Source organism: Strix aluco, chromosome 4 (genome assembly GCF_031877795.1).
Source record: "Strix aluco isolate bStrAlu1 chromosome 4, bStrAlu1.hap1, whole genome shotgun sequence".
Lineage (NCBI taxonomy): Eukaryota > Metazoa > Chordata > Aves > Strigiformes > Strigidae > Strix > Strix aluco.
In genome coordinates, this window is record NC_133934.1 from 42,097,779 (window position 1) to 42,122,199 (window position 24,421).

At 37.5% G+C, this 24,421-nt stretch overlaps 1 protein-coding gene across 3 annotated transcripts in view; it reads right to left on the minus strand.

The window, feature by feature from the left end:
* Nucleotides 1–24,421, minus strand: part of GALNTL6 (polypeptide N-acetylgalactosaminyltransferase like 6) — a 507,888-nt gene that overhangs the window by 325,737 nt on the left and 157,730 nt on the right. For all 3 annotated transcript variants that reach the window (XM_074822812.1, XM_074822810.1, XM_074822811.1), the window contains exon 2: nucleotides 412–520. In XM_074822812.1, coding sequence (XP_074678913.1) covers nucleotides 412–520 — 109 coding nt within the window. The remainder of the gene's footprint in view (nucleotides 1–411; nucleotides 521–24,421) is intronic.

The following is a 24,421-nucleotide window of genomic DNA, read 5'->3' on the forward strand; positions in this document are numbered from 1 at the left end:
TGGCAATTATAGGTACTGGACTCAGGTTTTATCCACCGTTTTAAGGACAATTCAGCTTCAGTTGTAATGTATGTCCCTTTGGAAATTAACACTTTTGCTTATATTTGGTCACAGTATAACAACTGACATCAATATGAAAAATATTTTGTTAATAATATTTTTGCCCATTCCTTGTACAATCATTACATAGCTAGTCATATGAAACGCATTATTTTTATTTTCACTTGGCTATTTTCAGAGATAAGGTATTTGTGCATGGTCTGACCCCTCAGTTCAGAACATTATGTCCTTGTGACACGCTGCAATCAAAAAAAAGGCTGTTAGTAACGTTTTTTAGCTGACTTAAAAGAAAAAAAACATATGGAGAAAGAATGAATAAACCTCTTAAATTTGCTCTGAACTTATGTATACCTGAACGCATAGCATCTTTTTGAATGCTTTCATAATCATGCCAGTCCTTCCTTTTCAAGCCATCAGTCCAGGTAAAAAGCTGTCCATCTCCCAGTCCCAATGGAAGTGTCTGTGAAAACAGTAAACAAACAAATAAATATATACATGGTTTGCATTATTACAGAAGAACATTTATAATATGGCACAAGCAAATAAAACAGTTTATCCAATGCAAATATTGAAACTTTATTGTGGTAGATCAAACTATTTTTCTAAATAGTGTGAGAAAACCATAAATTTAGTTCTCGACACAAAATTAATTGCAGTACGCGAAACAACTTGTGCTTAACATTTCTCCTTCCAGCAGTGTCCTGTTATGACTGCTTGGCAAGAAGCTCATGGAAATTAAATGGATCACTAAAACTGAACAGGTTTCAAAAATGCCTCATCCTTCAACTCACGAAGTACCTTGATTTTTTCCCAAAACTATCACTTGTGCAAAATTGGAGTTGCAGTTATTCAGCACATTTCAATGTGTTCCCCTTTAATATTTTTTTGTTTTGGTTTATTTTTTAATAGCTAATGATGAGTTATTGCTATTCACATACAGCCAGGCTCACCACATCAGAGGCACATATCAAAGAGACCCTCAAAGCACTTTCAAAACCTGTAGATCTTTCTTCATGGTAAGAGATAAGGGGAAAAAACCAAACAAACCAACCCACCCAAAAAATACCCATCAAAAAAACGCAGCTGGTAAGTTGACTTCCACTTTCCAGACTCCAAATTCTTGGGTAAAGCTAAGAACCACTTTTCACTTCTAAGCAAATTTATGCTTCTAGAGCTTTTATTTTTTCTCATTCTTTCTTTTTATAAAAAATAAAATACAAAAGTATCATTAGAAGTACATTAGAAATACACAAAATTTAAATCTATAGGAACTAGTACAAAGCTGCAGAAAGTTTCAACTAAAGTTAGCCTTTTTCTAAATGCTTAATATACAAAAAATGTGGTAAAATAAGTGGAGAGGGAAATTTTGATAAGCAAATTAGACTACTGTATCTGTGCTGAAGAAAGTGAAGAAGTGATTAATTGCTGCTTAGGAGTAACATGAAAAATCTTGTTCCATTAATTCTAGGTTTGAACCGGTAAGTTCTCCAGAACAAGGAGTGTATGCATAACACATGTTACAAATGCTGTTATCAAAGGGTATGTGAAGACATGAAAAGCAGTTCCAGGGAAGCAACATTTGATCAGCCTTCTACTAGGAAATATTGAAAGCTCTCCAAAAATCTTATGCATATGTAAGAGTGATACTCTGAGCTTCATGTATTAAGTATGTAAACCCAAAGAAGATTGGACTCATCCGTCTTCTCTTACTGATTTTACACTAATGGCAGCACAAAACTGGATGATACTCAGTGGCTCCCAGTGAAGTTGTCCCAGATTTTTCAGTTAGGGTTTCTCTTTTTAGAACAGACAAATCTTTGCCAAGCTACATGATGCGGTAGCTAAGCCATCCCTAAAACTGTGGTTTGAAGGCTTTCAGAGTTGTAAGCAAGAAGTGAGGAATGTCAGGCATGGCTGGTTACCTTTGAGCAAAGGATGCTAGAAATCCTGGCTGACAAAGATCCATGCAGAAAATCTCTGCTTTGGGTCAGCTGATATTTCTGAGAATGTTGGATATTCAGGGCAAAGTGTTGTGAGCTCAGTGCTCTCCAATAAATCCCTGAGTTACTGAGAAAAATCCATCACATTCTGATAGCATGACCTACTTTTTTTAGTTTTAATATTAAAGGTAACTTATGTTACATATCACCAAAATGCAATCGTGCCTGTGTTTATTCCTCAATTACAACTTTTGCAGACATATTGCAAGAAAACACTCGGTTATCATGTTTTAATATAAGTCAGAGGTTCACACCTGGAAGAACTCAAGAAGAACTGAAGATATCCTGATAAAACTATTTCATGTTATCAAAACATCTAACCTTTCACGTCCTTGAAATGAACTCATTAATTTCAATAATTCTTGAGTTCAGATAATGTTAACGTTCTAAAAGTAATATGAAATAGCTTGTTTCTTAATGTCAGAAGCATAAGGTAGAACACAGACTGCAACAGTGTTAACCATGATTCTTGAGCCAAAATTTCTAAAACCATCCCCTCTGAAGCACTGGTTCTTTAAAAGCCAGGCCCAGACAAATTGGCTTCAGTTAAACCTTTATCCCTTGTCAATATGGGTACAGCTGATGTGAACCACTTGGTCCCCAAAATTCAAGACTATCAAAACTATCAAAAGCATGATAAACTTTACTTTCGTAACCCTTTATTCCTGTGTTGCCATCTTTCCCTAAAAATAGTGATTTAAATGGCAAGTTTGCAGCACACTGAAAGAAAGCTTAGTAGAGTTTACAGCTGGTTTCCTGTTGCCTATTTGCATTTTGATGCCATTACTCTTAAAAACTATTAATTACTTGTAGTCACTTCACCTGATAACATTTACAAGTCTAATGTACCAGGGGGCCCTCTTGAAAGCATAATATAGTTAAATAAATACATTCACCAACATTAATCTAGCAAAAGTATAAATATAAATCCAAATATCATGTGGTACACAAAAAGCTAACTGAAGTCTTGCTGTGGCTCATATTTTGGAAGCGTTACATTGCCCTAAGAGGAAACAGGAAACAAACAAATCCAAAACCTTAGTGTTGGTGCCATCATAAGTCCCTGTTTAATGACTGAGGGGTTTGTTTGGATTGTTGGGCTTTTTTTAAAATAAATCCCTTAACTCTCTCCCATCAAAATACATACTGTTAAGAGAAATCAATACCATGGTGATTTTTCAGCTCTAACATCCTTTCAGTGTAGGGGGGAATTAAATACAGTGCCCTCACAAGTGGCTTCCTTAGAGTGGTATGAAGACAGCATAATCTCAATGGGGAGGCTACATTGTGGCCCTTTGAGGGACTGGACTTCATGAAATTCGCCCTGTGTATATGCTAGTTTTACTTCTGCAGTGAGCATGAAACAGGGCTTAGGAAGGGATGTAGAGTTTCACAGCCAAACTCTCTGGAAAGAGCAAGAGTTTTGCAGTGAAAATTCTATAGCTCTGAAGAAATCAGAACTGCTTTCAATCCCTCAACTATGTATCTCTCTTGTCAGCAACTGAAGGAAATGTGGGTTTTTTTCTGTTGTTTCTACATTGCTTAACAAGATACAAAAGCACTTGAGAAAACTGGTTCTTCCATTCCACTTCTGATTAAGGGTAAACAAATTGCATTTTGAAAGACCTTAAAACACAGTTTCTGGAATGTTGCAAAACTGCTAAAAGGCTCCATTGTAAAACCGTCTAAGTATGCTCACATGCCTCCTTCATCCAGATGACAATGACTGGAAGAGCCTCGTTTCCAAAGCATTTCTAGCTGGCAAGTCAGCAAAGAAAGAAAAAGCTAAAAAAAGGAAAAATAGTTTAATAGACTTATTCTAGCCTTGTCTTCTCCCTATATACTCTCTCCTTTTTTTTTCTCAGTTCTCCATCTTTTTTGATACATTGACAATTTACACTATTTTGCAATCAAACTAGAACAAACTCTGGTTTTATTTACACAGGCTATGACTATCTGGTGTAGTGGCTAGATAATAATAACAAAAATAGTGTTGCTACTGCTAAGTATGCATAAAGAAAGCCCAGAAACCACACCCCAACCTCCACTGTCAACCTCAGAAAGACAAGTTCTGAGTAGGTGAATATGAAATCACTTCACAACATGGAATGTCCTAACAGATCCTGAATTTTTGCTGAGCACATATTTAACCATAAGGTGATGGGCTAAACTGAAATAAAATTAATCACACCGCATAAGTAGAAATGCTAAAGAAGGCAACAAAAGGAATTCTGCATTTTAGGGGTAACGTATGAGCAGGCAGACCAAAAATGATTAAATTCATGCTACAAAATACCTTATGACTTCAGCACACAATTGGGTTTAGACGTTTAAACAAATAATCAAATAAACTTCAGTTCCAGCCCATAAAAGAAAAATTTATCAAGGATTATTAATCTGTGGCTAAGCAATCTACTGAGCCACAGATCATGGGAGACAAAGTATTCTGAAGAATACATGTCTGTTATTTGCACGTGCTGGGTTCTCATATATGTAAATAGCAGCAACACTGCAAGATTGGTGTGAAGTGTTAGTTCTACATGTGCCTGTAACTGCAAGGGCAACAATACTCTTGATATACTTGAGGTCCTAAGAAATCTGAGCATGACTGGAGAACATTATGGTTCCTTGCAAAATATACCGGATGGCTTCTTTCCAGTGGAAACCAAGGTATGAGAAAGGAGAAGGCCCAGGCACACCCCAGTACCTCACCCTAACATAGAAGCAATGCTTATATGTATTCTTTATAGTGATATATCAACATATAGGAATGAGAAACCAGCACAATTGATTAAATATACTCAGGGTTTTCCCATCCAAAACATTTCTGTAAGTCACCCACAAATAGTGCAGTCTGCCTCTATAGCCCTTAGCCTCTTGAACTCAAGAACTATTTTTATCATTGCAGCACTGTTGTAATAGCAAATATCACTCTGCATACGAAGAACTGGATTTTGACTGGCTGTCAAAAAAATCCTGCAACGATTTATCATCCAACCATTTGTTACACGTAGTATGCAGCTGTGGGTTGCACATTTTGAAGTGTTTTAGTCCGAAAGGAATTACCCACCTACAGCAACATTACATACAGCATCTGCCTTACTATTTCATTTTCACATTAACCTCAAAGCTTTTGGGATGCAAGACTGATACAGTACTACACAGACTCAGAAGATCCTTCTCCTCTAGAGAAGACTCAACATCTGGTTCAATTACAGAGAATATGATAAGCCCAAAAAATAGCACAATTATCAAAAACTCACTCACAGACTATTAGATTCCTCAGAGGGGAAAAAAGCTTCTCTGCTGTGACATTTGAAAGCTCGAACTCAGAAACAAGTGCCTTCATTGAATAACTCATTTATTTTTAATTTCACTCTGCGGAGGCAGACAATTAGAGGGGACTCAGGCAAAGGAAGATGATATATCAATGGAAATGCACCTTTCTAAAAAAAAAGAAGAGATAATTACAGATTCACTTTGAGCCTGAGGATTTGCTCACTAGCTCTAGGGTTATTTTACTAAACACCAATATACAGTCAAATACTGCATTAACAAAACATCATATGCTAATAAGCATAACTATTTCCAATTGTTTAATGAATTTTAGGAAATAATCTTACTTTGAACATAATTACTTGTTCCTGCTCAGGAAAGGATGCACATGGGAAGGAAAGGCAGTAAAGAAGTACTAAGATTAGACACCTTCAGGGATGTTTTAAGAGAAACATAAAAACAACCACTGCTTGATTCCCCTTTGTTCTTGAAATAAAAGATTCTGTATAGTGTTTGTAAACAGTAGTGTATAAAACAGATAATTCACTATTTTTTTCCATCCCCCTAACACAGATAACACTCAGGACTCTAAACTCTGACCACCTACTCTGATCAAACAAGGCAATAAGGAAAAAAACCCTGAACCCACTGAGCAATTAAATTAATTCCTTTATCAGAATGAAGTTAAGGATCACTTTTTAAAGAGTGGTGTCACTGGATATACCACCAGATGTTTATTATAAATCAGCTGCAAAATCACAACGTGTCCATTTCCCAAATTTCTGTTCTGGTGTTATCATAAGCATAGGAAGACAGACATTCTCATGAAGCTTCTTCCCCAAGAGTTGGAATGGTCATGAAAATTATGCATTTTGAAATATTTCCCCTTTTTCTGTTTGTGCTACATTTTAGCACAAGACCACCAAAGTGAAATATTAGCACTACAGTACCCAAATCTGAAGCTAAGTGCTCTTCCACACACAAACAAAATCCATTCTGAGGCAGTGACTGACTAAGGATATTAGAGACGAAAACCAAAATATTATTTCCGTTAAGGATGTGTTTGATATAAGGCAGCCTGATCTACAGAAAAGGTATAAATGCAAACATCACACTATCTCATCTCTATACTTTTATGCTTAAGCTCTGAACATTGCCTGTGTAGATCTCCCTTCCTGTATCTCTTCAGTGTTATGGCTAAAAACCAAAAAAGGTCTTGTATCTGAACTGCCAAATAAAACTGAGATCTGCATATAAGTATTATGCAGAGCAAATAGGTAAAATACAGTTCTTAAGCACCTGTGAAGTTTCCATCACCATAAAATAAAAGTATCACACCTAGTAATTTGGATCCACCATGATCTTTCCTAGGTACCAGGAGCAGGCATTGCACAGCCTTAAAATATCATCTGATAGTTTTGAACCCTCAGGCTACATGTTTCACAGGGTCCACCTCTGGGACACTGTCCCTCTAGGAGGGGAGCAGCAGCTGCAGAGGGTGCAGTGGCAGGTTGTGGGGGGTGGGCAGCGGCCACCCTGCCCACCAGGACACCCACCTCTCAATGCCATTCATGGACAGTTCCTGTCGGTCGTGCACCGCTGCTGGCCAGCCACTGCCTGCCAAAACTTTTGCCCATCAGTGCAGCACTTCAGGGACAGACAAGAGAAGCCCCGGGAGAACTGGAGGGATGAGAGAGCTAGAGGACATTTGGGGGACCTCATCCTACAGCGCCACTCTCCCACATACTGCAGAGAAATGACTGCTGTAGATCTGGACATCCTCATTAGGGTGGAAGATGCTGAGGATGAATCAAAGCTGTTCAGTAAAATGTAGAGAACTACTATTTGCTATCAAGAGAAGATGGTAAAGGCTCTAGAGGAGCTCAGAATCTTTCAAAAAGAAGAAAAAAACAGAATACATTCAGATATAATTACTGCCTTTTAATTTTATTTTTACTTTAAGTACTTTTAAAACATTTTTAAAAATATGAACCTGAAGTGTTTTCTAAACCCTTGGCTTTTAGCAATATAATAGAGAGTTGAGGACATGATGAATTTCTTCCTCTGCTCAGATTTTCTGTGCCAGTTATTTGTTATGACACAGCAAATAAGTGTTCATTGCACTGACATTTACATTAGTAGAAATAATTAGCCCAGCACATCAAAAAAAGGGCAGCACTTGATTTAGTCTGTGACATCTGAATGACTCAAGGTTATTTCATTTTTGAAACACTTGTATCAGAATTTCTGTGCTTTTAGTTTCTAGAATATCATGGACAACCCAGTAGCATCATGTCATCAATTCCAAATTAAAACTGTTAATAATGTTATTTAGAAAATGCCAAGCTCCCCAAGCATTTCATTACCAAGATTTTTATAGACAGGTATAACAGATGTTATTGCTGCACTATGGTTATATTGTTAAAGTCACAAGACTGCAGAAAAAATAAGTTAAAACATGAGTTTTAAAAACATCACAATTTCCTATTCACCCAATGTACGAGTGCTTGAGCACTGGGTGAATGAGAACTTTGTAAGGATGCATTTGTATGCTGTAAGGTTGTGATTTATCATGTCAGCTTGTGGAATATTACAGATGTTTAATAATATACATTGGTATGAGAAGACTAACATCTTCTTTAGCATAGATATTGTCTTGCATCCATCAAGGATTAAGAGTTGCAGTATGCATTGCCATAAAGGATGTAGAATTTTAAACACATGTATTTTACAAGTTATCAGCAAAAGGGTTCATGGACTCCTACTATGTCAGCTATATCAGGTGATACTCCAAGGAAAGTTCTGAGCTTCACAACTCTGATGTATGTTGAAACTATTCTCAAAAAATTACTTCTCATTTCTTTTAACATCTAACATTTCCAAAGCATCCATTACTACCTCAATGAAAGGACCAGGGCAATTTCAGTTAATTTTTTATATGAACAATGAGTTACATGCTGGCATCTCTTATTCCTATAAAGGGGAAACAACCAGAAAGTTGACATTTGTATTTCCTCACTGGTAAGAATGACTCAGGTAACAGGCAAAAGTATTCTAAATTCCCCAAAGAATACAGTAGAATGGGACAGCATAGCACCAAGTAGCTATCCTGAGTACATAACATCATGTCTAAACGGATTTTTCTGTATTTAGGTCAGTGCCCGTCACCTTTTGCCCTTTCCTTTGGCACCACTGAGAAAGGTCTGGCTCAGTCTTCCTTTGTTCCCCACAGCCAGGGATTTATACCCACTGGTATGACAGGTATAAATACCTTGTCTTGTTAAGTCTAAACAGATCCAGCTCCCTCAGCTTCTCCCTGTAAGACAGATGCTCCAGTCCTTTTGGAGGGGGACGAGGGTGTTACTAGTTCCACGGACAGGAGATAAAATGTGCTGAATTCCAGAGGAGCTTGGACTCCATATCTGTTGAACCTGAAACACCATGAATTGCCAAAGGTGACCTACAAAGTCTGGCAGTGAACCTTGGCTTCCTAAATGACAGAATTTCAACTGACTGTAGGACAGGAGGTAGGGTCTAGACTGAAGTGATAACAATAAAAGATTCCTCAGAGCAAGCAACTCCCACCTCTTTCTGCCTGCTGGTCTAAACTGCTGACAGACTTGCTCAATAACTAAAACACCTAAACCAATCTTTTCTTAATATATTTTCACTTGTCTCAATTCCAACTTGGCGAAAAGAAACCAGACTCAAGTAAGATAAGTGTCTACGATAGATCTAAATGAACTAAACCAGCTGCTGACAATGTGCTGCTTCTCCTTCAACTCAAGAGTGCTTTGCCAGCACAACACGGTAAGCTTGCAGAAGAGCCTGCATCCATACTTGACTATTCGTTTTTATCTTCTTCTATCTCTTCTTCTTAAAATAAAAAAACCCCCTGAACACCCAAACCCAAACCCTATGTCCATTGTAAAGAATCAGATTGTTAGCAATTTTGCTAATTTTTAAAATTTAATTTAAAAAACAAAACAAAAAAACCCAAACCAAACCAAAACAAAAACCAGAGAGAAATCTATTTATGGTTTGGGGACTGATTAATTTTTTGATTAGCTGCAGTTTGCAATACTGCAAGGATAAATAATAAAGATACAATAGTGTTTACTGTTAACAGACTTTAGAAGAATGGCTTTAGATTTTCACTATGCTAAGAATCATGCTGTTTCGCATTGACCACTGCAACAACTCAAGAGAAAAAGTGCTTTTGTAGGATTCAAGCGTTAGGTGTTTTAAGCAGGAAATAATTTCTCAATTTGAGATATCTATTTAATGGTTAACAATCAAAATTTCTTATGCTAACTTACTTCTAAAGTAATTTGCCTTTGAATTTCTTTTAATAAAAGCACATCCTCTCTTAGGTAATATTCACAGAGTACTGAACACATTTTATAAACAGTACAGAATAATCACTACAGTTAGGTTATCACTAATGAGAAAATTTCAATGTATTTGTTGTTGCATGAAACAACAATTTCAGAAGCATTTTCTAATTTTTTTTCTCCTTTAGTGCACCTCTTATAAAACTTTTTTTCTTCCTGAGTGTAGCATTCTTCAAATCTCTGTGGTACAACTGATAACAGCTTTGCAGCAAATCTGATACCACTGAACCAGCAGACCCAGCAATATTAGAAAAAAATAGCTACCATTTATTACTGTTTTTTTTTAAAAATAACCCAATCTGACCAATATTTTCAATAGAAATAGATTTTTTTCCGCATATTCTATTGTAATAGAAACATTGTAAGAGAAAGGTCAGATGCAGAAATTAACTTTAGTGAAACTTGGTACCTGGCATGTTTTAGTGCTAAATAAAAAGTTTGCTACAAAAAAATCAGTTTCTGCAGCCATGAGATAGCATATTCCATATTTTTGACTGCAGTATAATGTAAAAGTTAATTTGGCCTCTCAGAGTATTTGCAAAAGCTAATAGCCTTCTATGAGTACATTTTTAAATTGTTACAACAGAAAAGTAATAGATTTTTTAATGACGGTTTTAATGAGCATTAAATTCTAAACCCTATAGATAAATTATCATACTACGAAACAGCCTCTGTGTGCAGGTGAAATGCAATAACTTTTTATTTTATGCAATTGTCAGAACATTTTTACAAACAGCAGAAGGAAAATAATTATTTGTTTAAATAGTATTTTTGAAGCTGTTTCCTGATCCATGCCACAACAGAATTCATGTTCCAAGGGCACTGATTTGCAGTATACTCAATCTTTTGGCAATGCCCATATGGAGGAGGAAAACACTTTACTGTCTTGCTGTCACACAGTGCTAATACGTTTATGAATACTCCAGACTATCTGTATTAAAAAGTAAACTTCTATGGAAAAAAAACCCACAGAAATTAATGTTGTTCCTATCAGAAGTCTCCTTCTTCCTGAAAAACATCCATCAGTCCAAGAACCAGTATTAAAACATACCAATTAAATGTGTCATTAATACCCCATTTTGGAATTTGCAGTTTAAGTAACACTGGATTAAAGAAAACAAAACATTGTTTAATTAACTAAAGTTATGAACCCACGTTGGAAAATAATTATTATCTTGCACTTTAAAAAAGACCTTGAATCAAACTAATCTGCCCAAATGCAAGTGCCAACTTTTATCAACAGGCTTCTGATGCTGCAGCGTATGTATCATTACTTGATCTCTCAAAGAATTCTTTCCTCATTTGGGCATTGGATTGTAATTTCCATTGTCTAAGAGATTTTCAAACAAACTCCACAGACTGCTGCAGAAAGAAAGCCAATTAAACATAATTGACAGGTTTACATTCTTGTTCAGCCTTCATAAGACAATATGAAGCTGATAAGGAGACCTCTTCCAAGGTCTTTGGAAGCATGACAATTTCTGTGCTTTGTGTGAACTCAATGTGTGTTTACCGAGGCTAACAGCAGTCTTGTTAGTGATTCCAGCGTGATGAAGTCTGGAAATAAAGTTTTTGGTGGTTGTACATGTTCACACAAGATCATGAGAGAAGACTAGAGTCATCTACTTTTTAAAAAAACAGTTCCTAAACTACAGACTCTGTTTCACTTCCCTAAGTAAAGTTAAAATACATTTAGATTGCCTTTTCTTCCAGTCTGCACTATAACCCTGCTTCCTGCTATTATTAAATTGGCATTAGGTTTTTTTTGTTTGATTTCTGTGTTTTGTTTTGGGGTTTTTTCTGTGTTTTGGTTTGGGCTTTTTTTGTCTCATGATGCTTTCTGAATCTGATTTAACTCCATGCTCATGCCCTTCTCAATCTCATACTCATTCCCACAATCATTTCTTTTTCTTTCTTCTAAGTGCTTTTCAGTCAAGCTATTCCCACACAAATAGCTTTTTATGTGTAACTCTAAAAATAAAGTAAATTGTGGGAGATTCGACAAAACAACATTGTTTAGTATACTCCTTTCATGTGAGAAAAAGGTTTTTCACTCTTACTTTCTACCAAATGAACAACACCACAAGAATATAATGCATACCTTAACATACTTAACATACAATGAATACCTTAACATACAGAGAGCTCCCAGACAAGCTCAAACACAAAAAGGAAGCCTACAGACGGTGGAAGCAAGGACAGGTAACCTGGGAGGAACACAGAGAAATTGTCCAAGCAGCCAAGGATCAGGTTAGGAAGGCCAAAGCCCTGTTAGAGTTAAATCTGGCCAGGGATGTCAAGGGCAACAAGAAAACCTTCTATATCAGTGGTAAAAAGGAAGAATTGGAAAAATGTGGGCCCTCTCTGGAAGGAAATGGGAGACCTGGTTACCCAGGACATGGAGAAGGCTGAGGTACTCAACAACTTCTTTGCCTCAGTCTTCACCGGTAAGGGTTCCAGCCACACCACCCAAATCGCAGAAGGCAAAGGCAGGGACTGGGAGAATGAAGAACCACCCACTGTAGGAGAAGGTCAGGTTTGAGACCATCTAAGGAACCTGAAGATGCACAAGTCCATGGGACCTGATGAGATGCATCCATGGGTCCTGAGGGAGTGGGCAGATGAAGTGTCTAAGCCACTATGCATCCTGTCTGAGAAATCGTGGCAGTTCAGTGACGTTCCCACTGACTGGAAAAGGGGAAACATAGCCCTCCTTTTTAAAAAGAGAAAAAAAAAGAAGACCTGGAGAACTACAGGCCAGTCATTCCCACGTCTGTGCCCAGCAAGATCATGGAGCAGATCCTCCTGGAAACTATGCTAGGGCACATAGAAAATAAGAAAGTGACTGGTGACAGCCAACATGGCTTCACTAAGGGCAAATGGTGCCTGACAAATTTAGTGGCCTTCTACAACGGGGCTACAGTGTGGATGGATAAGGGAAGAGCAACTGACGTATTCTACCTCAAACTGTGCAAACCTTTTGACACTGCCCCGCATGACATCATTGTCTCTAAATTGGACAGACATGGATTTGATGACTGGACCACTCAGAGGATAAGGAATTGGCTGGATGATCTCACTCAAAGAGTTGCAGTCAATGGCTCCACATCCAAGCAGAGAGCAGTGATGAGTGGCATTCCTCAGGGGTTGGCTTTGGGACCAGCGCTGTTTAACATCTTTATTGGCAACATGGACAGTGAGATTGAATGCACCCTCTGCAAGTTTTCCAACACCGCCAAGCTGTGTGGTGCAGTCAACACACTGGAGGGAAGGGATGTCATCCAGAGGGACCTGGAGAGGCTTGAGAGGTGGGACCCTGCAAACCTCATGAATTTCAACAAAGCCAAGTGCAAGGTCCTGCACACAGGCTGGGGCAATTCCAAGCACAAATACAGGCTGGGTGATGAGTGGATTGAGAGCAGGCATGTGGAGAAGGACTTGGGAGTAGTAGTCGATCAGGGGGCTGGAGCACCTCCCCTATGAGGACAGGCTGAGAGAGTTGGGGTTGTTCAGCTTAAAGAAGAGAAGACTCCTGGGAGACCTTATAGTGGCCTTCCAGTACTTAAAGGGGGCCTACAGGAAAGATGGGGAGGGACTCTTTATCAGGGAGTCTAGCGATAGGATGAGGGGTAACGGTTTTAAACTGAAAGAGGGTGGATTTAGATTGGATATAAAGAAGAAATTCTTTAATGTGAGGGTGGTGGAACAGGTTGCCAAGAGAAGCTGTGGATGCTGCCTCCCTGGAAGTGTTCAAGGCCAGGTTGGACGGGGCTTTGAGCAACCTGGTCTAGTGGAAGGTGTCCCTGCGCATGGCAGAGGGGTTGGAAATAGATGATCTTTAAGGTCCTTTCCAACCCAAACCATTCTATGATACTAAAAGAGAATAGATTTTGCTCTCCTTTAAGTGAATCCAGTTAATGCCAAGAACAGGTTAATTAATATTGAAGAAGTTCTGAAGAATCTTAATACTAAGATATTATGGCAGCTACTGTTGCTGCCCTGTCATGCCCATTTTTGTTGGAATACCAAAAATAAATTCACTACTACAGAAAGTTTTAAGCCATGTTTAATTGTGTGAAATTCAATGACCAGTCACAGAATCATAAACATGTATCTGGAAGGTCCTTTGAGACATAATCTTGCCCCACCTCAAATCAGGACTGGGTTTGCCAAATCACTTCCTTGAAATATCTAATCTGTCCTTGCAGACCTCCAATAGCAGAGATTGCACAATCTCTCAAGGCAATCTACTTCAATACTTCATTATTCTTGCAATTAGAAAACTTCCCCTTTCATCTAACCTGCATTACTTGCCATAATTTAAGCCTTTTATTTCTTTGTTCTTTTCACCAGGGACAGGAATAACATATTTCCTTTCTAGCAGCTACATTTCATGGACATGAAAATTATTCTCTCCTCTAGACTAAATGCTCTTATTTTTTCAACTTCTCCTCAGCTCTTGTTGCTGACCCTGGAACTATATGAAACTTTGAAGAGAAAATCATTACTTTGTTAGTAATTGGGTAAGACTAAGAATAGCAAGTATCAACTGCTTGTTAAAAAACCCAAACAAACTAACAAGAAACATTAATACTAACTGGATGAAGAACTAAGACAAGTACCTGGAGGTGACCCTTTCCTGAAAATAAGAAAGATTAAATTATTTATTATAACATGCTTTTGCCCTCTCTGGCTGACAATTAAATAGCCTAACATACCCACGCTGTGCATTCATATAGTTCATACTTCCAACCCAACCTCACACTATTCTAAGAAGCAGCAGTGAATCCTCTTAAATGAAGTGGTCAAATGACCAAAATGTTTATCCATAATTAAGGGTGTCAAGATTAAATTATGTCACAGACTTGAAGAGATACTAAAATTCAATGGGATTCATATACTCAAAATTACCGAACTACTAGGAATGATGAACTAACAGGTCTTGTACTTCTGCTTGTGTCTGAATGAATGCTGATTTTTCCCCTGGCAGTGCGAGCTTATTTAAAGAATTCAGATATGCACAAAAACTCTTCCCCAGGTGGGAAAATAGGAACAGGAGTGGAAAGAGGGAAGACTTATTAGAGGTTTTAATGAACTATTTCAAATTCAAACAATGACCTCATTTTTTTCCTCTGTACCAAAAACTTTGAAATTGGACAAACAGATGATCTTCTCTGTCTAATGCCATTTAAGCTGACCTTTCCATTTTATGCCAATAGTTTTCAATTACAAAAGCAATCACAGTATATTTCACTAAACGGAGTACTGTGATTAATTAAATCTAATTTTATCAACAACCAGAATGTGAATAGCATATTAAAGTAAGGTGAACAGCTTTGACTGATATACTGAGTTTTAATTTCTAATTCCTTGTCTCCCACTCTTTTGACAGGAATTGAAGGTTACACATCATTGAACAGGGTAAGCTACTGTACTCAAACGTAGCTTCAAAGATTTGACCTTCATTTTTTCTTGGACTTTTTTTCCCCTGTAGTATATAGACACCAAATTGATAGGTCTGGAGCTATGTGCTATGTGGAAAGTTTTTAAACATAAAAGCCTTATTTTAAAAAACCACAAGACTGACATTAAAATTAATTACCATAGTTCTTTTGGCAGAAGAAACTATATTGACCTTTGCTACACACTACTTTTACAGATTTTTGAAAAAGTCATCTTTAAAATGCAAGATAATAATTCTTTTCCAATGTGGGTTCATTACTTAAGTTAAACACAACCTTCAATTTTCTAAGAACCAGAACCCACCCCATGTCCAAAGCTAGGTATTTAAATTTGTGTTTACTTACATTGATATAAGCAGTCTAATTTTCATAGGCACCCACAGCTCCAGCTAATGCAGCACTTGTTTGAAAATGTGTTAGTTACTATATCTAAGTACCTTGTACTTGAGACCCTCCTGTGGCATTGTACTGAGGACTTCATGAAAAGACTGTGCTCAAGAGATGTGTTAAGTTCTGCAAAAACCATGGCAGACAGAGAAATGGTTCTGCGCTTTCCACAGACATCAACCCTGAGAAAAGGTGCAGCAGCATGGTCCTACAGACAATTTCCGTAACCCCCTCCTCTGAGGGCAGGTTCTCCAGCAAACTCAAGCCAACAGACCTTCCTGCCAGCCTCCTGCTGGGTCACAGCTGCAGTGCTGGTTAACCCTGGCCCTTACAGATGCTTTCATCCCAGCAGGCTCACGTCTTCCTGCTGGCTGGCTCTCACCAGGCCTTCTGGCTGAGAGCTTAGGAGAGTCTCTGTTCTGACTTTGCTAAGTCTATGCATAAACATAAAACACTCTTATTCCCTCCACGCTACCTTGGCTGAACTCAGTATCCTTATGTTTCCCAGCAGATCTGATATTCAGCAACGCTTCAGTGGCTCTAAGGCAAATTCCAGGGCTCCCTTAAAGGCCAATTCTCTCTACACCCAGGACCATTACTACCATGTAGACACAGAGAAAAAAATGATATTATCTCAGCTAGCACCATGAAGTAGCTGTTCTTTAAAAACTGACTTTTTACTGATGACAGTTACAATTACAGGGATTAATATTATTAGTCCCCTTTTTCTCTTAGCTGGATATTTCAATACTCAAAAATCCTGAACTTTAAAATGTCTCGGGTCTGGGGAGGAGTCAAAAAGGAAACACATTAAATTGTCAGTTTAATATATGTTAGAATCCATGGAGACATTAAATTTCACTTTTCATCTATGAATATTAAACATTAATGAGATCTCAGGTACAAAGACATTAAAGTGAAACATCAGAGAGCTATGATTTAGCTCGTATACAGAGAACGAAAGTTCACAAGGGAAGCTAATAAAGGTCAAAACCACAGAAGTACCATAAAACCAGAACATACAATAGATGAAAGAGGGAGATTCAAGTAAATCTGATTTTAAAAGGGCTATTAAGAAATGTATACACATTTCCACAAGCAGAATTTTCATGTAAAACACAAAGAAATGGAATGCAATTAAATACAGTTGTATTCACCTATGTATTCCTAACAAAGTAATGTTCAGACTGAGAGCCCACAAACATCTCTTTGATGACTTTAGAACAACTTGTAGAGGAAGCGGACAAACCTTAAAACGAAGGTTTAAGCACAAACAAAATCATAGTAATAGCTGCATCCTGATGTCCCTTGTTCCTCCCATGTCTCCAGTTCTGGAGACTCCAATGCCTGCACTATAAACATAATAATTCAAGAAACCCAAACACACAGTGATTACACAAAAAGATAGTACAATAAAATACACTGTCTGCACGTCAGCATACCCAAAACACGAAGAAAGAAATATCTGAGGATAAATAGGAAAGCCAAAGATCATAGGCCACCAAGTGGCAGCTTATTTTTTGTACATTTGTAATTTACTTTTCTTCCTCTACCATTTTATTCATACACACAACCCCTCCCTATGGGCATAAAAGCAGATATTCCTTTCCTCCACCCCTGAAGATCAAAATTTCTAGTTACAAAATGAAAACCAACCTGGGAGATACTCAGTATTTGGAAGCACACTCTAGCACATGTGACAGAAACATATTGAGGCAAAACTCAATACTAGATGTGTTCCATAGATAAAAACCAAAGCTGGAAGTCACAGATCTCCCTAACTTTATATAGAAATTACAACTGTGTATGCAGGCTGTATTTAAAGATGTAATTCTGTAAAATCAGAGTTACTAGCATATGATGGCTAGCACAGCATATTCTGAATGTATAGTATCCATTTAACTTGAAAATTTTCACTTCTAAATGTTATGTTATCACTCATATCCAATGGCTTGGCACATATACCATACAATGAAATATTAACAGCTTAATAGTAATTTGTAAAATATCTCAGAAATACATTTAAAGATAGATATACAGTAAAGTCTTTTTATTATATTACAGCATCTATCACTACATTAATATTAAGTCACCAATCATGTGACTTCAGAAGAGAGAGACATCAAAATTCTTCACTGCGAGGGTGGTGAGACACTGGAACACGTTGCCCAGAGAGGTTGTGACTGCCCCCTCCCTAGAAGTGTTCCAGGCCAGGTTGGATGCGACTTTGAGCAACCTGATCTAGTGGAAGGTCTCCCTGCCCATGACAGGGGCGTGGGAACTAGATGATCTTTAAGGTCTTTTCCAACCCAAACCATTCTATGATTCTATGAATGTATGTACCCTTAGATCTTGGATAAAGCCATCTGAAGAAGTGCGTCACTTATGTAAAGCTGATCAGGTCACCATAAAGCCTAAATGAAGCTAACCTCTCATAGTCTTTTACTCCAAGCCATCTTTTGAGCAGCAAAAGTCAAGCCCCCAGAAACACCTGTGCATATCTATGTGCACCCTTGAGCTTACACAGGTGAAGCCTGTTAATCCTCTAATAGCAAGTGAATTATCAAATCCAATCAGGGTGAAGGAGAAAGTATGCTCTTAGCTGTGATCAGCATGAACAATGTTAACAGAAGTAAAACAAAAGGATATGGTTTAGTTACTAAATTGAACATCCACAGCTCTGCATTCATGCTAACTGAAAATCTACTGAGTAGAGGATTTCTTTTTTTTAAATGGAATTTTAGAGTGCAAGCAAATCTTATTAAGCTTTTCCCATGGACACATTTTCAGCAACGGTATCAAGAACAGTTGTAATTGAAGTTTTATTATAGATCCTTTGCTATGACAGTGTCTAACATCCCTAGTTAAGAATTATAAGCCTACTGTGCTCAGTAGCAAAACCTAGTTTTGCTAAATGAGCAGAGAAATATAAGCAAAGAGATAGTATCATTCAGCATGGAAAATTGTATTTTCAGTGCACTATGAACCTAACTATTACTAAATTCAAGATACAGTCATCATAACAAAGGATTTTTCTTTTTAATTAAGGAATGGTTACATTATTTCATAGACGTTTACCTTGTGCTCCTCCCAGGCACCTACACAAAAGGGAGATCAGGGTTTAGGCTAAGTTCCATTGGCTGATGAGAGTCGATATTTCAAGAACTAATGAAAGAGCTGGGCTAATCTCCAAACCACTTGGGGATTAAAATCAAGCAGAGAATGCTTCATGTTTTATATTAGGGACAACAGCGTGACACAATCAAGGCAGCAGCCTTCTCCTTGTTCTTTGTCAAGTCCAGGGAGAAAGATACAACAGTAATTGAGATGCTGATGCCTGAACAAATATTCAGCTCTATGGATGAACAGGAAAGGTTGCATCTCCCTGAAGATATGGAGAAAAAACCTTAAGTTTTCAATTTGTCTTCAAACAAGGTATCACACACTATCCTTAAATCAGAATTAACTCTTTAGCTCCCTGATTTTTCTTATAATTGGTCTGGAAAATTTGTAAGATACAATTGTCTTCAAAAATTAATAAACTCTTGTATATTAAGCTTGCCTGTTCAGTTTTACAGTCAATTAGACCCACTGGCTCTGCCCAGGACCTCTTTATCGCACACACACAGGCATGGCACTGATGACACAGGTAGTGATGCCAAATTGCACTATTGGTAAGGGCCTCATGTCACTCTGCTCTTCCTGGAGAATATGTGCATGATACAGTCCTTTGTCAGGTCTCTATTTCACTGATTACCTGTACCAAGCCCATACAAACCTTACAGAAAGTGTGGGGTATTGCAATACTTGCAACATCTCCCCCATGATATGTCCTGATTTGGAGAAGTCCTCCATCATACCTCCTGGCAGGCAAACATGCACCAGTCATGTGCCCACAGTTTCATTTTCATCAGCTGCTCTGTATTCACTACCATTCAGTACTGATTCAAGTACCAGTGTAAGTCAGTACTTGTGATTCATCTATGTTCAGGTATTCAGCTAGGTCAGATTGTCTGTATTTAGCACCATACATAAATTGTTTTAGGACTGTTTCTTTTAATGTTTTTGCCACCCATGAGTGAGAATAGTTCTCCTTAAGCTGACCTGAAGAGGAAACAAGAGCTCCAACAGAAGTTATAACCTAGTCCTTCTCATACCAGAGTGGGAAAAAAACCCCTTCAGTTATTGTTAACAGTCTCTTCTGAGATTAAAAATACCATCATTTCAGCTCTAATCTATATCTAATATCAATATCTGCAGCAAGTGAAAGTTAAGCAATTCATTCAATAAGCAATTCAACTGAAGCTATTCTTTCAACTCAAGACTCATTCAATTTCTGCAGCAACTGGCTGTAACTTCTTTTTCATCCATTAATGTTTTCTACATCTCTTTAAAGGATGGGATTGTCGTTTGAATCAGTGCTTGATTAATCACCAGGTGCCTGTAGTTAATGCACATGTGGAAAGGGAAAACTCACTGCAGAAAAATCTTTTGGAAGAGTTTTACCTGAGTTTGTATTTATATATAGCTTTTTTCTTTCTGTCAATGAATTAATATTATCTGAAAAAAATTGATTCTCAAAACAGAGTTTAGATAACCATAATGTAACCATTATGAATGGTATATTAAAATATTTTTCACAAACACTGCATCTTAATTACTGAAGTGTAACTTGATGTCAAATAATCACATTACAGTCATTCTTTTAATGCTTCACAGTTTTTAGAACAAATTTACTTATTAAGAAACTGTATTATGTAAGGTACTTTTAATACTGAATAATCTTGTCAGGGCCCTGAGTGCTGTGCCTTCCCCTGGGGTCTGGCTGGAGGGGCCCAGGCCTTACCTGAGCAACAGCTGCTGCCAAACTGGGCCTGTCCATGGGCCTGGGAGCTGGGCCCTGACCCACAGGCTGCCCCCTGGTCCCCATGGCCCTGCCTTGCCATCCCAGGCTGTGTCTCACCCTGGTTCTCCTCACCAGGAGACTCACCAGAAAGCTGGAGATAATAATTTATATTTCTGTGGATAATGTAAATGGGTCGTTATATAATGCAAATTAATATTTAGCACAATAATGATTGAATTAATTAATTGTTACATAATGTGAAGTAAGAACAGCATAAAGTCAGCTAAAAAGTCAACAACTGTGGCCGCACAACCACTGCTACAGGATCACCCTTGTGAACTGGAAACTAAGAAAAGGTCACAACTTAGAGTTTTCTCCAGAAAGTTGTTCTTGAGGCCTGAGAGCCATCCATCCACATGGTGATCTGCAATACAAAAAACCCAAAACCCAGCATCATCCATAGAAGCCCATCTGCTCAAGTTGCTTATTAAATGTTACCTAAGAAATACGCTAAGCCTGGGGTAAACTAAATCTGGGGAACAACAGATGGAGGTCAGTTTTCTGTGGCTGGTGATGAACCTGAGTTTACGATGGCCTAGAGCCTTCCTCAAAGCACCTCTGATGAAACAACACAGCCAGCTGACTTCTGGACCTGACACAAATCATTTAGAAGAAAACCACCATACTGCTAAGGCCATAATGAACTCAATTAACACACCTGAAAACAAATGCCATAAAGAGCAGCCTCTCTTTGTAGAAAATATAAGGCTACAGCCACACAGTACTATCTACTAAAAAGAAAAATGTACTTGCCATAAGACATTTTAGTCATAAAAAGGGGAACATAAAGTAAAATAAAACCAACAAGGGAAGGGAGAATCATGAAGAAAAATTGTTTGCACTTCATGTAAGTCAAATCAGTATTGAAAAAACTTGTCATCTATCAAAAAGGTCTAGGTAATGGAGATATTACTAAATAAGGCACTACATGAAAGCACTGACAACTGATGTAATTTGTTGCTTTAAAAATGGTAATAGTCTAATAGGGCAGATTGAAGCCTATTAAAGGCGACAGACTATATCTGCACAAATACATTTAAAAGTACTCGGGAGTAATTCTGGGCAAGGCAACGTGGCTCTTCATAACTGAGAACTGTTAGAACGATCTCTGTCATGCTTTTGTCCCTTGCCAACTAGCCCACATACATTTCTGCAGTGATCATACTCTGAGCACCAATTCCCATCAGGTGTTTTTCACTTAGACATCCTGTTTTGGAGACCAAGAGCTGCAGAGTGTGGATGCTGGCCACCCTGTGATAGCTGGCCACCATACACAGCAGAGTTAAAAATTTGGAGTATTACATACAAGAAAAGCACTGCTTGGACAGAGCGTTAATTCAACACAGTCAAATACCAGCTGTCACATTGCGTCATCCAATTTCTCTGTTCTAACATTTACATTTAACAAACATAAAAAAATATTAGCAAACTCTTTCATACCTGCAAAATACAGTTAACTGACTTCATGAAAAAAATTTATAAATTTGTTAGCTGTAACACTCCTAACTTTCATTTTTAATCTCAGTAATGTCAAATCCTCAAAATGCCTGCTGAAAAGACTACAGGCATTACTTGTAGTTTGTAGTAGACCACTGAGCAGCACACAAACAAATTTTCATTACTGCAGTTAATTCACCAGGTTTGAATCATCAGTTGGTACATTTCAATTCAGGTACAGTAAATACACATAAGAGACACAGCAATATTATCTAAGATTGAAAAAAAAAATTCAATCTATAAAACAGACTTTGCAGACATAGCAATAAAACCTGTAGTTACATTGTTCGTCATGTATTCATATCTACTATAGCTTGGATGCTTATTAATTGGAAGTAGAGAGAATTATTAAAGTGCCAAAGGTGTTTCCCATACCTTCCTGTTACTTACCATATCATACAACCAACAATATTTATTTTGTATGGCAATAATTTAATCACAAACACCAAAGTATTACAGCTACTATACAGTCAAAAAATGTATGCAGACAGAAGAAAATCTTCATGGTCTCTTAAATTATTCTAAATACCACCTCATTGTTTTCTGCTTAATCCTCACGGTTTATAATAGACACATGCGTGTACACATCTGTATCAAAACTGTGACCTTCATTTGACATTATAGCTGCCTTTGGAGAAGTGTGACCTATATTTCAATAACATATTTCAATCATGAATAGCTGCCACAGGTAAGATGCTGACAGGTTATTGGAATACCTGTCACCTTCTTGGATGGCTTACACACGTGTCACTGGCAGTGACTGTCATCTCAACATAAGGACTTCACTCTTAAAAGAAGGTTTTGCTAAAGAGCATGGCTGAAGTGATGCTGAGTTGTGGGTGACATAACAATGGAAAGAAACTTTATTTAATGAAGTCTTTCTCTTGGTTAACCACCATTACCGAAGAGGATCTGTAAATGCAAGACAGGACCTGACTAAAAGAACAGCTGGTCTAAGGAGTGAGGAAAGACACAGACGGGAGACCTTGCTCTGTTTTGTCACTTTTCCTGAAGACCTAAAACATTCATATGCCCTGGTCCCCTGGCCTTTTGCATGTTGTGCAAAGCCCATGTTCCTTATTTTACTTCATATGTTGTCCTCAGGGGATTATACTACATAATAATTGCTTATGGGCATGGTGCTCTTTTTTGGAGCATATAGAACTGACAGTGGGGACAAAAGTTTTAGATCCTGTGCAGTCCAACATCCTAAAATATTGTGCCAGGAGGAAATATATTAGCCCATGTGAATTAAATAATTCCAGTATGGTGCAGTACCTCTGTATTAAGAAGACCTAGGAGATGCCCATATCAGCATAACACCCTTTCCTACAGGGTGAAAATGTAGGAAAATGCAACTATAGTCTAGACTACAGTCTCAGAGTACACCATCCTTAAATATGGTTTTCAGAAAAAAATATGGAGGGTGCACTGGGGATTAATTCAAGCAGTGTTGAAGAAGTGTTTTTATATTAAATTGTAAAGCACCTTAGAAAGTATTTTAATTGGGTGGCATGAAAGCAGTGTTATCTTTAAAATTATTCTTGTCTTTGCGTCTGTCTGCTTTCCTGCAAAGCTGCCGCCTAGAATTTTCATCAGCTTTTAAAATGTTTCACATAGATACAGTTCTTGGGTAACCACAATATTTTAAAAAATGCTGTCATGCTGCAGAAATCTGTTTGTGTGTCCAGCCACGATTATTACTGAAGATAAGCACCATCAAGGAACCTCAACATTCTCCAAGCGTCAAAAGACAGCAATTCCAGAGAATAATGAGTATTTACTTTTAAAAGAGAAGGGGATAAAAGGTCATAATTATGCAAAAATATGCCTCATCCACAAACTTCTAGCATTTCAGCAATCTGGATGACCTAAGCAATGAGACATCAGTTCGCAAAGGCTTTGTCAGCTTACAGTGGTCCCCAAGTCTCCCTTTCCTGAGGATAACATAATGTCCTATTTTCTAGCAAACAGGTGGATGTAAAGGCATATAATTTCCACACAAGGTTATCCTATGTGTTTATTACAGCAAAGCATAAACTACATCAATGTTCTGCCCATTTATTTTGTCCATTAATTAGCCCATTCCCACCACAGAAAAATTAAATGGGTTATACTTTGACATAGGAATTCAATGCCTATTGTATTTATATTATTTTTACATATTCTGAGTTTATTTTTGAAAATTTGCTATTTGCAAACTCATTAACACAGATTTCAATCTCAATATATGCAATACATTATTTTCACCATTCTTGGTAGAAAAATAAACCCATTTGTACTAAAAAAAGTGGAAGTTTTATTACACTGATAAAATAAATGCATTTTTTCTACAAAAGAAAAAAGAAGATATTTTTGTTAGTGCTTTAAATTTAATATAATATTTAACCTAAACTCAGGAGATGTAGAAGTTTATCTTAAAATAACTTCGTAGTTGTA